This window comes from Saccopteryx leptura, chromosome 6 (genome assembly GCF_036850995.1).
Source record: "Saccopteryx leptura isolate mSacLep1 chromosome 6, mSacLep1_pri_phased_curated, whole genome shotgun sequence".
NCBI lineage: Eukaryota > Metazoa > Chordata > Mammalia > Chiroptera > Emballonuridae > Saccopteryx > Saccopteryx leptura.
In genome coordinates, this window is record NC_089508.1 from 104,657,524 (window position 1) to 104,674,372 (window position 16,849).

Consider the following 16,849-nt stretch of genomic DNA (forward strand, 5'->3'; position numbering starts at 1 on the left):
AGGGGACAGAGGTGGAGAAGCAAATGGGCGCCTCTCCTTGTGTGCCCTGGCCGGGAATCGAACCTGGGTCCCCCTGCACGCCAGGCCGACGCTCTACCGCTGAGCCAACCGGCCAGGGCCTTGTGACATTTTTAAATTAGTACAAACATCATCTTAGATAAACATAAACTCTACTGGGTCAATTTGTGTGAGAAAAGATTTATTTTTATCATGCTTAGCCTACTTTTGGAAAACTAAGTTGCAAAGATCCCATTACATTAAAGTTAATATTTAATAAATATTTGTTAACATGTAAATATATATATGAATGTTATGTATAATCTTTCCTGTGGGTACAGACACCACGCTAAGTGATCAAAGCTAGACCTGTCCCAGCTCTGCTGCCCTGGAATACCTAGCATAAGAGATAAAACAAGGATATAAATAACCGTGAGGACAATACATGGGCAACATCATGACCTTTGGAGTCAGACAAACGTTTGTCATGTCTGTGTGCTCTGGCACTGACTGTCTGTCTGACTTGGACAACATACTGACTCTTCTTGTATAATTATAAATATATATTTGGGTATTTGTAGCAATCAGTGTAGGCTAAGTTATTCTGCAGTAAGAAAACAATTCCCAAATTACAGCAAAGATTTATTTCTGTGAGGGTTGGCTGAGCAGAACTCATTCTAAGACCCAGTCTGATGAGTATGCACCATCTGAAATGTTGATTGTCGCCATAGCAGAGGGAAAGAATGAGCAGCATTGCATGACTGGCTCTTCTCAAAAATTCCCCCAGGAAATGACACGTGACTTGCTCACATTTCACTGGCCACAGAAATTCACATGACCAGACTTTCAAGTGGCTGAGGAAATACAGGAAAACTCTTGTAAGAAATAAAAACAATTGTCATATATGAGGCACATACTCATTCTAATGTCCTAAAATACATCACTGTCTAATCAAGCTAATAGCCTATGTCAGTGAACCAGTTTGGACTTTGTCAAGGTAACCACAAAAGGAACGGACATCTCCCTTGTCTTGTGCAAGTTGTTTTGGTTCTTTGCACTTTAGTTTGTACAGTGTGCACAGAATATCTGAAAAAAAGAAAGATTCATTCAGACAATGAAGTGGGGGGAAAGTATATTTAACCTCATATCTTAATAATGACTTACCCCCAACTCCACTTCACCTACTTTGTTCACAAAACAAAGTTTTCTCAAAATCTATTTTTTTTATTTTTTCTCCCTCATACCTCAGGATTTGAATGGTTCTGACTCTTGAATGGCACTGAAAACTCCGGTAGTGCACTAACCGTGGAGAGAATACTGAGAGGGTTCAGAAAGGATCTTGCCTGGGATTGGCCAGTGAGAACTACATGGCCATCAGCCCCTCCCCCACCTTCCTCTCTCTCCCACCTTTTCTACCCCTCTTTCCCCCTCCTTCCCCTCCTTCCCCACCACCTCCTGCCGCTAAGTAAGATAAGGAAGCAGCACATCCAAATCCAGTCAAGGAATCATAAACAGATGAAGAATAACACAGTGTTTCACATTATGGTGGCATTTGCCAACATAAAAATTATTATAACTTTTGCTGTAAATTGTTCTGTACATTTTACAAAATATGCACAAACTGACATTTCAAGAGAGCTGAGATAATTTAGATTTATTTTAAAAAGTTGAGGCCCTTGACATTCAGCAAAAGAGAGTATATTTCTTTATCCAGCTTTGGGTTGCATGGATCTTATTTTTGTTTTTGTTTTTCAGCTCCTTGTTTATAATTCATAGGTCAAAACTGGCCACATCTGAGCTTTGACCACTTAATCCAGTTTTACCCAGAAATTTCTTCTGTGTCTCAGACAGCAAATAAAACTTCTCTGAATTCCAAATTTCTTTTCAGAGCACGCGGCCCTCGTGGCCTGCCTCAAAAAGTGACAGAAAAGCCTTTGATATCCAGAAAGCACTCTGAAGGGCTTCTTTGACAGAGACTGCTTCTCACTGACTTTCTATAACGCCAGTCCTAAGGACACTTTTTCATTATCCAACCTCTCTTCACGTTTCCCCAACACACAGATGCATATATGTACACACAGGTGTGTGTGTGCGCGCACACACACACACACACGCCCTATTCAGTGCCACAGCCCTATCACACACAATCAAGGCCATGCTGCCTTGACACTCCCACCACAACCTGCATGGAAATCGTGCTTCTCCCCTGAGACACCCAGAAAGCTTCTCCTCTAGAGCTGCTGCTTTCCCCTGTCACATGCCAGTAGCACGTCTTTGTACGTGAGAGACGCCATTGGAAGAGCAGTGATAAGTAGAGTGCACTGCTACTCCTTGAAGAAACATGGCCATGGCGTGTGTGTGTGCCTGAGTTTGTCACGTGTTCCTTTGACAGGGACGGTGTGGCACATTACTTCCACCCCTTCCTCAGAACTAGAAAGTAATATGGAATTTAAAAAGAAATCTTCATCAGAAACCAAATGTTTTTTCTAAGTTGCCCCTCTCCTTCTCCCTCACACTCTTGAAATAAAGTTTGAGGACCAGGGCAGACTGTAAATCCCAGCTTCGATGAGGCAAAACCCAACTTTAGCATTCCTCTCACACCAGTTGTCCTGGGTGTAATTAACACTGTCCTGGGTGTAATTAACACTGCCCTGAGTGCTTAGACAAGAACTGCTGTGACACGGGGCGGATGTGTATTCACCGCCTCAGTCAGGGCTGCATGCAGGGTTCCTCCTCCACAGCTCATGCAAAGCCTGCCTCTCACATTCTTTCATCAGAGGCCTCTGATGTGCACGCAGAGTGTTCACTGTGCGGTTCCAAACACTGGGCACAATAATCACTTCTAACCATGCCTGAATTACCCACTCTTCCACAGGGTGACAGTTCCTTCCTCACTGGGGGAGGGTATCCAGGACCCTAGCCCTAAAACGTATTTCACTTTCCTGAGAAGCTTCATTTGTCCTCAGCTAGTGCAAACACGATCTTGCTGAACAGAGCTGAATTTTTAAGGCTGAGCTTGTGGTGTGGATTCTGATGGCAGCACGTTAGTTCAAGTCTCTGAGGACCAGTGCCAATAAATGTGAAAGGGGCAGCAGTAGATTGGCGTACTTTCCCATTTCCACCAGGATGAAAAACTGCTGTAAATTAAGTCTAACCTTAAATGTATAATCTGTCCTTGGGAGGAAAAAAAAAGAAAGAAAGGATAGAGCATCTTCAAGCTCTTGGCGTCCCTTACGAGAAAAAATTGGTTCTAAGGATCTCTGATCTTGTGTTTTAGTAAAATAGAACTGCACGGCTGACTGACAGTTCTGATCTAAAGCATTTACGTTCAAGTTTTGATCTCTCTGCTTTTGATTAAAACTAATGAGCTCATTTAATTCAAAATGGGAATCTCTGATAAGAGAAATAAGGTTGATGTGATTGGATTAGAGGGGCAAATTAAACTCTTAGAGCAGAAGTTTGTGCTTATATAGTGTATTAAAAAGCTGTTGGCGTATTATGGCGTGTTAGATGATGAGAAAAATTTCATAGTAATTCATATTTAATCAGAAGAAATGAAAGTACTAAATATAACATGGCTCTGCTTTTCCCTCAAGTGATAAAAAGCTGTACATTTAAAATGACATCAGATCCATTCTCTCTAAAAAGAAGAAGGAGAAGGAGAAGGAGAAGGAGAATGAGAAGGAGAAGAAGAAAAGAAAGAAAATCTTAAGAGAGATATAGAACAAAAGGATACTTGTCAGTGGTTCCGTCACCCCAGAATAGAAATGCCATAAATATAGAAAAATGCAGTCACGTGAAAGACCACAAAGAGCAAGGTTGCTCTTATTATGGTAGCTCTCATTCTCCTTTATTTGAGCATCAAGTCTAATATAAAATAATAGAGGTTTCTTTTCCTTAGACATATATGGAATACATATCATAATTTAAAGTTCAGAAGTTTGTTTTACCTATTCTTCGTTGTTTTCATATTTTCACATGCTATGTATTTAATTCTTAAATTTTTATCCCCACTGCACAGAATATCAGTGTTATTCTGATATCCTCTTTTGATGGTGCCTTATTCTGATATTCTCTTTTGAACCTTTTGAAAATATCAGAATAAGGTCTGCTCAAAAGAAATCCTGTTTGTTGTTACAACTATTTTTGTTTGTTTGTTTTAGAATAGGAAAAACTTTAAAAGTACTATTTTAGAAGAAGAAAAGTAGAGTACTTATTAGGCTTAAAAAACCTAAAATTAATTTTTTTTTGCAGAAAAACGCATAGATTTCTATAATACCTTAGAAGTTTTATATTAAAGACAAGAGATTTATTTTGCCATTTAGCTTTTTGAATAAGGCATTGTTAGATCAGCAAGACTATAAACTACCATATTAAGTTTCATAAGTAAAAATGTATTCTACTTGATCTAAAACTATATGGGCAGTCCCCCCGTTTATGAACGAGACAGGTTCTGTAGGTTTGTACTTAAGTTGAACTTGTATATAAGTTGGAAAAGGTACATTTACCTATTAAATGCAACTTAAATGTTTGTCATAACATAGTATTTATTTTTACCTTTCTGTGCATATAAATACTTAAACATTTTCAAATCAACCTTAAACAATCTTGGATGATGCAGAAGATGATGGACTTGTTGGAGAGGACAGGACTGGTGTTAGAGTCAGGGTCTGAGTCTGCTGGAGTCAGTTTCTTGAAGTAGGCCTCAGGGAGGTTTGCACAGAGCTTTCCTTTTTCTCATCATAAATGGCCTGTAGCATCTCAGGCCTTAGGTAACTGTACGGTAACCTTTGGTGAACCTCTCTATCAGGATCTTGCTCCTCTAACTTTGCCATTCCAGCTTAAATGAGAAGAAAAGCATCAGTTAACTCTGGTAGACAACTTTTCCATTTCTGGAGTTTCTAGGTCCCTGTTTTCTTCTCTAAACGCTGTCATCTGCTGCTCTAGTTCCATAAGGTCTTCATTAGTTAGTTCTTTGCCACAGGAGTCAAGTAACTGTATGATATCATTTTCACTGATGTCCAACTGCAGTTGCTTACCCTTATGGAGCTCTGTTTGTTAAGTAAAAATTGTACAAAAGTTAGGTGTTTATAACTCAGGCACTTACTGTAGAAAGAGAAAGAGTATCTTGCTTAAGAGAGGAGGCTATTATTTTCACATAATGGAAGAAGAGAAGTGAAAATACAGAGACTTTTCTTGTTTGGATGAGGACAGGGGACAAGCTGCCATCGGTGAAAGGAATGGGAAGCAGGTATTGTGAGGAGCTGTTTGTTTCTCTGTGTACATACAATTCCTGGCCCTCTATCTTGAATCAGTTGAGAAGATTTTATGCCTCTTGTTCCCCACAGTGAAAAAACAACAACTCAAGAGGGCAAGGACAAGGACCTTGATGGTTTTGTGGTTCTCTGAACACCCCAGCCGGCAAATGATACAAGACAAGATTGCCAGGGAGAACAAGGAACAAGCCATTCTTCCCCTTCCTCAGAAGCTTCTCTGCCTGAGTCTTAGCTGATCCCATAAATCTATGGGCTCTTTCTTTTTCATGACAATTCTCTCCAAGTGCACGGGCCAAGCCTCAAAATGTGCTGTCATTATTTACTTACTATCAGACCCCATTTAGGGAGCTGCTCGAAGTTAAAAGGCCTAAAATGCTCTTGCTAGAAACTGAATGGAGCTACTTAGGATATATTAATTTTTCTTTTTTATTTTCTGCAAAGTAAACATTTTTTAAATGAGATAAATTGATTACTTGGCTCTTAGCACCCATTCATCATTTATTTTTAGTGAAATCAAGGATTGCACCAGAGACGTAGCTATGAGGGGCTGTGCAGAGATCTGAATCATGTGTGTCTGTGCTTTTTGTCTTCTTCAGTGGAGTCAACCAGCCCCAGTCTGCTGACCACTGACAACACCCTTGAGCGTTCCTTTTTTATCCGGATGAAATCTACTCTGACCAAACGCGGTGTGCACATCAAATCATCAGGATATAAGGTAAGCTGGGCTTCAGAAGGGGGAATAGTTCTGTCTTAAGCCAATCCTGGATCATTTGCATTGAGTTTCCCTGTTGCTTTGGGTTCACGTAATTAATACATGTGATCTTGAGCTTCCCAAAGAATTCTTTGCTATCTTTCCATCTTAAAGTAGAGGCTTCATTACACCTTAGTCTCAATTCAGACATTGCTGGTTCACCAAGTTCTTCAATATAGTGTCATTTCTTAAAACACTTGTTAATAATGCACCAAGGGCTTTAGCAAATGCTAGAAATTCACTTTGTTGGAGGTAAGCCAAATTTATATCAGTCCTTAAAATGAGTGTTCTAGAATTGCTACTTGTCCCACTTAACCCTTCAAAGTCTCCTTGTCTCTTTATAGAAAGACTGTCCATTTTAGTAGTACCTTGGCCACTGAAATTCTTATGTGTAAATAAGAGAATCAAGGTAGACACCAGAAATCTTAATTTTGATATTCGAATTATTGAGTAGTCATACCTTAGCATATATAGAGTACTCAATATACAGAGTATGTGTGCCCCACAATGAAGACCAAATCTGGAGTTATAATCCACATTATTATATCACTTTAAGGTTAAGGATATAAAAATCTTCTGATCTTGGGAAATGTCAACACTTTTAGTTACTATAGCAACATAAATAAGACCTATGAAATTGATGAAATGCCTTCGGCAATGTGAACCACATCAATTTCACAACATGCTAACCACTCTCTCACACACGATTTATTGCATGTGGGAGGGCAAGCAGACTAGAGTGTACGTAGATGTGGCCAGCACAGCCTTTCGCATAATTAGAGCTTAGGGTTTCTGATAGCTAAGCTCATTGGGTGACCCTGTCAGAGATGGTAACAGTCATGATCATCAGGCTTTAAAAACTTTGTTGAATTATATGAAGTGAAATAAGTAAATCAGAAAAAAAACAGGAACTGCATTATTCCATACGTAGGTGGGACATAAAAGTTAAACTAAGAGACATTGATAAGAGTGTGGTGGTTACGGGGGGAGGGGGGAAAGAGAGAGGGAAAGGGGGAGGGGGAGGGGCATAAAGAAAACTAGATAGAAGGTGACAGAGGACAATCGGACTTTGGGTGATGGGTATGCAACATAATTGAACGACAAGATAACCTGGACTTGTTATCTTTGAATATATGTATCCTGATTTATTGATGTCGCCCCATTAAAAAATAAAATTATTTTAAAAAAATAAAGTAAAATAAAAACTTTGTTGAAGTCAAGAGACCAACAGCTGCATAGTCAGGCATTTTAGGTGGCATGAATTCTTCAGACAACAAAGAAAGGAAGTGGGAAGTCGGGCCTTTCCCTGCACCACCGGAAGCTGAGCTGTCCTCCCGGCTGAAAGGCACTGGGGCCGCCTTAGCCTCTAGCAGGGTTCAGGGCAGAGGGGAGGAGCAGGGCAGCTCCGTGCTGCAGCTTTACCCTGCACGGGCCTGCTACAGAGAAATGTTGGAGGAACAAAGAACAGACTCTATCCTGAGGACCCTTTTGAATTTTCCTATCTTGGTGAACACAGTTGTTTCTGTGTTGCATTAGTAAGTTTGGATTTCTATAGGTGAACTATAGAATGATTACTGTCATTTCAATGTAAGAAAGATGAAATCTTTGCATTCCCGCTTTTAGGGCTGTAAGGCTTCCTTTCCAGAATCACTGTTCCGTCTGTCAGCATCTCTTCTTCCCCTTCACTGGTTCTTACAGGTTTGTAGGGGACCTATGCCAGGAGCGAAGAGGGTGGGACAGGTGAGGTAGAGTTTGAAAAAGCAATATTTACCATAATTTAAAATCATTAGATAATTTCATGTTCTGAAAAAAAATTATAACTTTCCCATGCAAACTAGAGATAGTAATACTCTATAAAATTTTGGATCTGCAAAAAAGTGGGATGTGTGGGTTAATAAATAATATAAAGAAGTAATTGAGTTTCCATCTAGGCAAAAGCCAAGGAGCTTGGGTCCTGTCGATCTTGCCATGGGGGCCCCTCAGTAACAGCTGTTTTTGCAATGTGACCTGAAATTGGGCAAGCTAATTTTTATAATATTGTTAGAACCTTTATTCATTCATTCAGCAAATATTTATTGAGCTCCTACTATGGAGCCTGTTCTAGATCCTGGTAACCCAGCACTAAACAATAAAAAGTCCCTGCTTTCATGGCATTACATCCTAATGGGGGAGAAAGACAATGACAGTAACTAAGTAAAGAAGGGGACTTCAGAGAGTGGTAACAGCCGAAATCACAATAGCTCACATTTACACATTCTACAGTGTGCAGGGCAGGGGACAGTACATGTGTCAGCCCTCACCACAGTCCTAGAATAAAGTATGTCATTGTTTTCATTTTATAGATGAAGAGGTTAAGGCAACAGAGGTTAATTGCATAACCAGTGTCACAGGCAGGAGAGACAGAGCCGGTGTTTGAACTCTGGCATTCTGGCTCTGCGTTCCATGCACTTAACCACCAGGCTACACTAGGACACAGACAGACAAGACCATGTGAGGGGGTGGTGGTGGGGACCACGTTAGGTAGGAGGGTCACAGAAGGTCTCCCTGAGATGAGGACATGTCACCTATGAGTGGTGAATGAGAAGGGACCACTGTGGACACATGGAAGAAGAGAGAAGAGTGTTTCTGGAGCTCCTGGGTTTAGGATTTAAAGACACCTTGCTAGAAGAAGGGGCCTTTGAGAAACAAAATGTTAAAAAGCACAACCTTGAATGTCCAGGTTTGGAAAAGATGTAGAGGCTGTTCCCATTACCATCAAACTACACATATCGAAGTGACCACACTCCTCTGATATAGTCCTGTCAGTGCGTCTTTCTCTAGATACCATAAAAGCCTCCATGCAGTGCCTTATGCCCTCCCCAGACTGCTAACACAACAGGTGATTCATCCACTGTCCCTCCAATTAGATGAATCATCCAGTGGCAGCTCTTTCCCTCCTCATCCCTCCACAGTGAACTTCCCACGTTAATTAACCTTGTCTGAGTTAGAGGGAGAGCTCTGAGAGCCATGACCTGACACAGCTGAATAACGTCCCTGTTTATCTGTTCATTCCCAGTAAATAAATCCAACAGCTTATAAAACACTCAAATAAAACTACTAATCACCCCCCACCACCCAATAAACACACGCAAAAAAACAATGATGATAATTTCTCCATATTCTCAATATGCCCCCTAATTTACTACACTGTATGCTGCTGCTTTTCCCTTAAAGATCCAAGATGGTGAGCCTTGCTCATTGCAGGGCATCATATTTCTCTCTGTTTTTTCTGTAACCTTGCACATGCACTTTTCAGAGTTTCTCCATCATTTTATCTGCTACCCTTTCTTTACTGCCATTGTCCCCTACAGGAGTAACTGTAACAGAAGTACCACGTACTGACTCTGTGGCAGACACTGTACCAAACACTTTACACTTGTTTTAACTGATCCACACAACATTGTTTAAAGACTTTCTCTGGGCCAGGCATTGTTCAAACTTGATATTCTATTTTGATATCCATTTTGCAGGTGGTGAAACTGAGGCCTCAGTAAGTTCAGTACTTTCCCTGTGCTCCAATAGCTCTTCAGTAGTTACTGAGGACTCAGGATTGATCCAGGCAGGTAGGCGTCAGGGTTTGCCCTCCTCACCCCTCTGCTTCACTGCCCTCAAGTAAATCTGAAGGTTCCACATTCACAGCATTTCTCTGAGCCATCAGGGGAGGATTCTTTTCAGAAAATGAAAAATAAGAGTCATTTTAACATCGCTTATTCATCATGACTTCTAGTCGGCATCTGGCTGGAGATTACCATTTTCTTTCTAGTAAAATATCTTTCAAGAATTTTTGCTGGATATTAACATCGTTAATTTTTAGAGAGACCAAAAATTCTGCCAACCCATTCAGGCTTTCCAAGACTCCGCATTTATTACCTACAGTCAAGCCAGACCCACAGAATAATTGAAGGAGAACAAATTGTCCAGGTTAGGACATGGAGGCAGAGGTTATCGTGATGAAAAATGCAAATAGAGGAGAGAACAAATGATATCAAATTTTTAAAATCCTATTATCACCTTTTTAGTCCCTGTTCACCTCTGTACAATTGTCCATTACAATGTGGTTTCCAGTGTCATTTCAAGTACAACTGACATTGTTTCTGATCTGAAAGAATTTATTTCCCATTACCAAGGCATGACAGTAGTTCCACCCTGGCATATGCCATTTCTGGCAGGGCTAATCAGCTAGCTATTTTACCAACTGGAGGCATAATACCAGCCATTCTGTGATGGGTCTGTAAATTCTAAGTATATCTGTAACTGCAGCCCAAGTATGTTGCTAACTTACAAATACCTCATTTTTCATTATACAGAATTTAGAAAGAAGGTAGGAGAGCAGTAGCATCCCATCTTTGACTAGTACTAGAGCTTTTCAGCATTTAATAGTCTTTGGCAGCTAAGAATAATGAAACTGATGATCTCTTTAAAAACACATCATTAGTGCAAAAATTAACAACTCTTTCTGTATATAATGTCTTAACTAATGCCCTTGCAAGTTGTCATTAATGTCTCTGTAACTATATTCTCAATCTGATAGATTTTAAACTATAATCTCTCTATTATGAGAGATTATAAAACTATTATTAAAAATAGTTTTAAAAGAAAAATAAACAGACTTAAGAACTAAAAAGTAGACACAAGTACAGTTCAGGCCCAGCGCTCTGATGTTCTGGGCTGCCCTAACAACAGCTGCAAAGCTCCACCGTTTCTGTTTTCCTAAAGTAATCTCTTGATCCAGTGGCCAGATGTAGCAGTTACTTAACTCTTTACCGACTTCATGGGCTTCCAGATACATTGCTCTGTTTGACCCTCATTACCTCGAAATTACTTAAGGGTGGTTAAGCACACAGGTGATATCACACAGCTGAGGATTTGGACTTAGTCCTGCCATTCCTGGCTCTATGACTTTAAGTGAGCATCTATTTCCCCCTCCTGTAAAATGGCATTACCAACAGGACCTCCTTCATAAGGCTATTGTGAAATAAAGCGAGATGGTGCACATCGAGTTCTACCATAATGCCTGGCCACAATGAGCATGCAATATATGTCCATGTGTGAGGTTTTACGTTCATGGGACTTGCACTGTCAGGTTGATAAAGGTTAATCTAGACAATCTACAACCTTAAGCTCTACACCTCTGCATGTGTGCCTATAATGATGGGAAGTAGTAATTCATCAATAATATTTCATATTGCCTCCTGGAAGTTCTATGAGCTCTAGAATAATAAATGTTTTCTTCCAAATATAGAAAATGCATTTATTTCTGGGAAATTTCTCCCTGCTTAAGTGTCCTGAATATTGATTTGATTATAAGAGACAAAATATGACTGAAATACGTCATCTGTCCCTTTAACAAAAGGAACACATACCAAATGATTTTCTTTGGAATTGATTTAGCGTCATGGCTAGAATAATACTGCCCTTTAAAGCAAGAAAGGAAGTAGGGGCAGGGCCAATTTGATGTTGTTGCTCTCTGGAATAAATGGAGCTTCTGGGATCCTGTAGCCCACAGGGCTCCATAGTTTGGTAAAAGCATCTACATACATATAAGTTGAACCCTCTGGGGAAGGCACTACCACTGCAGCATGAGTCCAACTGCATCTCAGAGATACTACATAATACTCCGGAGGGAGTCTGTTGACTCATTCCAAGTAAGGTGAAAGCCAGGATTCTGGAGTTCATATCATCTTATGTAGAGACTTCCTGGGGGACAAGGGAGTGATTTTATCTTTCCCATCTCTCTATGAGTGCCCTCCACCATCAGACTAAAAGAATGGCCCCATTTCAAAGTGCTTTGAGTTATAAGAAGAGTCTTATTTAAAATCATCTGTATAATCAATTTTCAACCTTCTGTAGTAATAGTCAAGGGTGAGGCATTGGAAGGCTGTGTGTGTGTGTGTGTGTGTGTGTGTGTGTGTGATCTGAATTACAAGTGAACAAGGGATCACTCTATGCTGCCATGTTGGAAACATAGCTTTCAGCTCCTTGTTGACAATGGTCTACAGAGACAATCTGTATGTTTTCATTAGGCTGGTAGCAGTGTTCATATTTCCCTTTCAGCAGGAATTTTGTACCTGCTTTTATTCTCCCTTTAGTATGTATTATTCTCAGAAAAACCCATGGGGGACATGGGCATTTCACTCAAATTTCTGCTCAAACATCACTTCCCTCAACACCCCATCAAAATAGCTCAAGAGCACCCTCTGCGTCCCCATTATCTACTATGACCTGCTGCCTTATTGTTCTTCATAGCAGTTGACATCTTAACACCTTTTTATAATTTATCTGTATACAGTTTGTCTCCCCTACCACAGTATAAACTGAAGCTCCTAGAATAGTTTGAGACATATAGTAGAAATCCAATAAACTTTTGTTTAAGAAAATAAGTGAATTTACAAATATTGGACATCATTTATGCGAAGGCCAAAACATATTCCCTCTTGGCTCAGTATTCTATTCCCTTGAAGGTGTTTTGGAGATGAGAATATGCAGCCACTAAACTATGACATATATGTAGTTTAAGTTTCCAGGCCCTATTACTAGTAAGATAAGTTGAGGTTTCCTTCCTTTTCTTTTTAAAAAGGCTGCATTGATGGTTGACATATTTTTCATACTGTCATATTCAGGGTTTTTTTTAATCAACATGTATTTAAGTTGTCCCCCACTTGCACTCAGTTTTAGTGGCTAGAACTCCGGAAGGACTATGGAAAGCCACCTGATGATTACTTGGTAGTTCTGAATGTATTTACTAATCCTCAACAACCCCTTGTCAAATGTCCTTAAAACTCATGACTCCATGGAGAAGCCATAAAGACAAAGTGGCTTAATAGGGACACACCTGATGAGGAGAGTCAGAAAATTTCATGCTGCTGCCAGCATACTGCTGCCTGCTTGCTATGCAACATTGGACAAGCATCCTGATGATTCCAGGATGATGTAAGTCTTTACTTAACATCGTCAATAGATCCGGCACCTTTATGTAAAAGATGTGGAACAAAACCAAATTTATCATCAGCTAATTGATATAAACAAGTTCCTACGTCATCTCATCATCATCAACATTATAATAAAACCACATTGCACAAAACAGTGTTGTATACGAGGACCTGCTGTTTACCGTAAGACTTGATTTCAGTGTTCTTCAGTCACTGGTATTGAAATGACACCCTCCACTCTCTACATCAAGATGAAAGCCCCTTTGGGACACTGGCTGGAATGAAATAGAGGACCTGTCTCATCAGGAGCAGCCCCTAACTCTTGGAAAGACAGTGGTTAAAGCCTGCCAGGAAGTTACAGAGAAAGTTACCTGGAGTTTCAAGGGCTGCCTATGGCCTCACACCAGCACTAGCTTAAGAACTGGAGATATTATAAGAAATATTTAACCAAATTGTTACCACAAGGGAAGAGAGATCTGGGGGTTTTGTAGTTCTTAGGAAGGGCTCAGTGAATTTTTGTACCTTGTCCTACATAGAGACAATGGATAGATTAGAATCTGTGAAATCAACCTAGATTCTAAATTAAGGGTAAAAGAAAATTTTTAGTAAATGTTACCTATTCCATGATCAGTGACAAATTTCTTTACTCAATATATACTCTTTTTAGTGGGGGACAGGTAGGGACAGACAGGCAGAAAGGTAGAGTGGTGAGAAGCATCAACTCATAGTTGTGGCACCTTAGTTGTTCATTGATTGCTTTCTCTTATGTGCCTTGACCGGGGGGTGGGGGGACTTCAGCTGAGCCAGTGACCCCTTGCTCAAACTAGCAACCATGGGCTCAACCCAGCAACCTTTGGGCTTTAAGCCAGTGACCTTTGGGCTCAAGCCAGTGATGATAGGGTCATGTCTATGATCCCATGCTCAAGACAGCGACCCTGCACTCAAGCTGGTGATCCCACACTCATGCCAGATGAGCCTGTCTGTGCTCAAGCTGGCAACCTTGGGGTTTCAAATGTGGGTCCTCAGTGTGCTGGCTGATGCTCTATCCACTGCATCACCACCTGGTCAGGTTCAATATGTCCTCTTTAGCACAATATGTATTCATCCCTCTTCTTATGCTACAAACATACAATATCATTTTCTTATTAAACTTATCAATCTTCCCCTTCCATTTGTTTTGCAGTTGGCTTACTGGTGAACACCTTTTGAAGGGTTGTCTGAAGTGGTTGTAAACTTCCATTCAAAGGGAACTGCAATTTATAATCTGCCTAGAACATCTTTTCAGGAAATTGAGTCCTAGGTAAATGTTCTGTAAGGTTGACAATATTATAATTGTCAAACTACTTAAAGAGAGGTATGGAATGTAAAACATTCTTACTCTTGAGTTGTTATTCTATTATAAGTTACTATCTTCAGTGGCTGCTCCTGATGACAGAGGCCCTCTATTTCATTCCACCCAGCGTGCCCCAGAGGGGTTTTCACCCTAATGTAGAATGGAGCCAAAGAAGGTGTCATCTCAACTATCAATGACTGATGAATGCTGAAATCAGGTCCTATTGTATATTTCTTCTCTATGGAATGTGTGTTTTTCCCTCTCTCCACTGGAAAGGTCTACACTACAGAGTGATACAATTTGCCTATGGAGCCATAGTAGCCAGATTCCAATCACCTTGGCACAGTAGAGTTGTATGGATGTCACAGAAATGACAGTGCCTAGTACCTCCATGTTCTCTAGCACTCAGACAGCCCTGTCGGTCAGTCACAGAGAATTAGAACCCAGCAACCCAAGAGTCAACATGGAATGACAGCAAGCCAGTCGGTAGATGAAAAGAGAGTGAAGCCCCAAGCCAACAGATCGTATTGTCAGTGTCTCATAGAGGACTGACAGAATGCTAAACCTAGAGAGGCCGTGTTCAATCTTTCTCCTCATATAGTGGTCTTGCCCTTGGAGAAAGCATCAGTGGAGGCGTCCCACATGAGCACGTGACATATTTTGGCCCCCAAAGAATCCTTTCCCTCCTGCATAGATAAATCTTACCTCCTCCTCCTGCCATCCAGTCCTAAAAACTTTGAAGGGATGGTGCTCTGCTGGTGCTGCTGTTGATATCCTTCCTGCTTCGAATAATTTTTACACTGCTGTGAAATTGCGGAGTGACTCTCTTCAAAGTACCAAACAGCGAGGCTCAAAGGAGAAGGGCGTCCAGCGCTGTGCGGGTTATAATGATGTCAGCTATTTCTCTTTTTTTACAACACCATAAGTAATCTGTCATTCTAATAATAATAATTCCCTTTTGACATCATGGAAGTAAGGAGAAATCATCACTGACATCAAAAATGAGGTGATATTTCAGCAGTATTATTTCACTGAAGATAAAACGGAAAGCTTTATTACTCCCCATGCCTTTAAAGGAAGCTGAACAAGGCGTATGCTGACCCTAGAGCTTATCTACTTCAGTTCCTTCCAGGCTGATATGAAACAACCAATTTTAATTGTTCCAACTAGAGTTTCAGATTGTGCTTTCTTCCACAGTATTGCATCTACATAATGGAAACTTTTTTCAAAACCAAGCTTTATCAGAACATAATAAACTGGGAAATCAAAAGAAAAAAAAAGTCCAGTGTCACCCAGAATGGTCTACAGTTTTTATTCTTGAGCATCACCTTTTGTTCAGAGTATTTAGGAATTGATTTCACTCAATCATGTAGTCAATACTGATTGTGTACCTGCTGTGTACAGGGAAGACAAAGATGGATAAAACAAAGTCCTTGTCTGGATAAAACAGAGTCTAGACTTAGGCGGCACACCAAGTGATGACAATGAGACAATGTGATATGTGCTATAAAGGAGGTGTGTTCCAAGAGCTGTGGAATAATTCTGTCTGGTGGAAGAGAAAAGGTTCTCAAAGAGAGCACCATTTTAGCCAGATATTAGGAAAGGAAATTCTATGCAGAGGGAACAGTATTAGCAAAGAGGTGAAGGCATCAAGTGCTTTGAGCAGAAATAAATCTGTTCCTTAGTGCTGGTCCCTGAAAGAGTTCTGTAATCTTAATACAACATCATAGTGGTTAACTCTTTCTTTCAAGGACCAGCCCATGGACTGCTGGTTGAAAACACAGCAGGGGTTGTCAAGGGAGAAGACATCTAATCTGACTAAGCAAATGAGGATAGAGCTGGAGGTTTCATTTAGTACAGTACCACCCAATGGGCTTATCGGTTTTCAGGGTAACAGGGTGAAGACTAGATTGTTATATTCTAACATAACTTCTTGCATTCATTGTAAGAAAAAGATTACTATTTTTCTAACAAGGAGACCAAGAAGGTTGTTCTCAGCCTATAGGGGAAGGGAAGTAAGTGGATTTAAGTAAGTCATTGGATAATAAATTTTCTCAATTTATTTATCCTTCCACCATTCTGGCCTATATAAAAATGTAGGGATTTATTTTTCCCCCTGATTCTTAGATGCTGGTATAATAGACACTCTGAAAGGAGGAATATGACTTGCCTAGAGCCAGTAACTCAAGAAAAAGAATGAAATCATTATACATTGAAATCTCAGATTCTGAGATGATTCAGAAATAGGAAGCACCACACAGACCTCAGTTACCGAGGTCCTAGCAGTGAGCTATACACTGTTAGGTATGTGAATTCTTGGGAATGTCTGAGTATTTGGAACAATGTAAGCAAACCTTACATTTCAAGCAGCCTAAGGTTTCCCTTAGATTGCATTTAGTAAAATTCCTGGCTTTAAGGATGATGGTGTTTTTCTCCTTTAAGAAAAATGGCTTGTTCTTAAACTTATTTTACTTCTAATTCTAATTGGCTATTCAGCCCTTCTATTAATTGTTGCACCCAACCC

At 40.2% G+C, this 16,849-nt stretch overlaps 1 protein-coding gene across 4 annotated transcripts in view; it reads left to right on the forward strand.

Annotated features, from left to right (window-relative positions):
• The window catches only part of NPAS3 (neuronal PAS domain protein 3), a 923,046-nt gene that overhangs the window by 854,686 nt on the left and 51,511 nt on the right, over positions 1-16,849 (forward strand). For all 4 annotated transcript variants that reach the window (XM_066343094.1, XM_066343093.1, XM_066343091.1 and 1 more), the window contains one exon: positions 5,870-5,988. In XM_066343094.1, the coding sequence (XP_066199191.1) occupies positions 5,870-5,988 (119 nt within the window). The remainder of the gene's footprint in view (positions 1-5,869; positions 5,989-16,849) is intronic.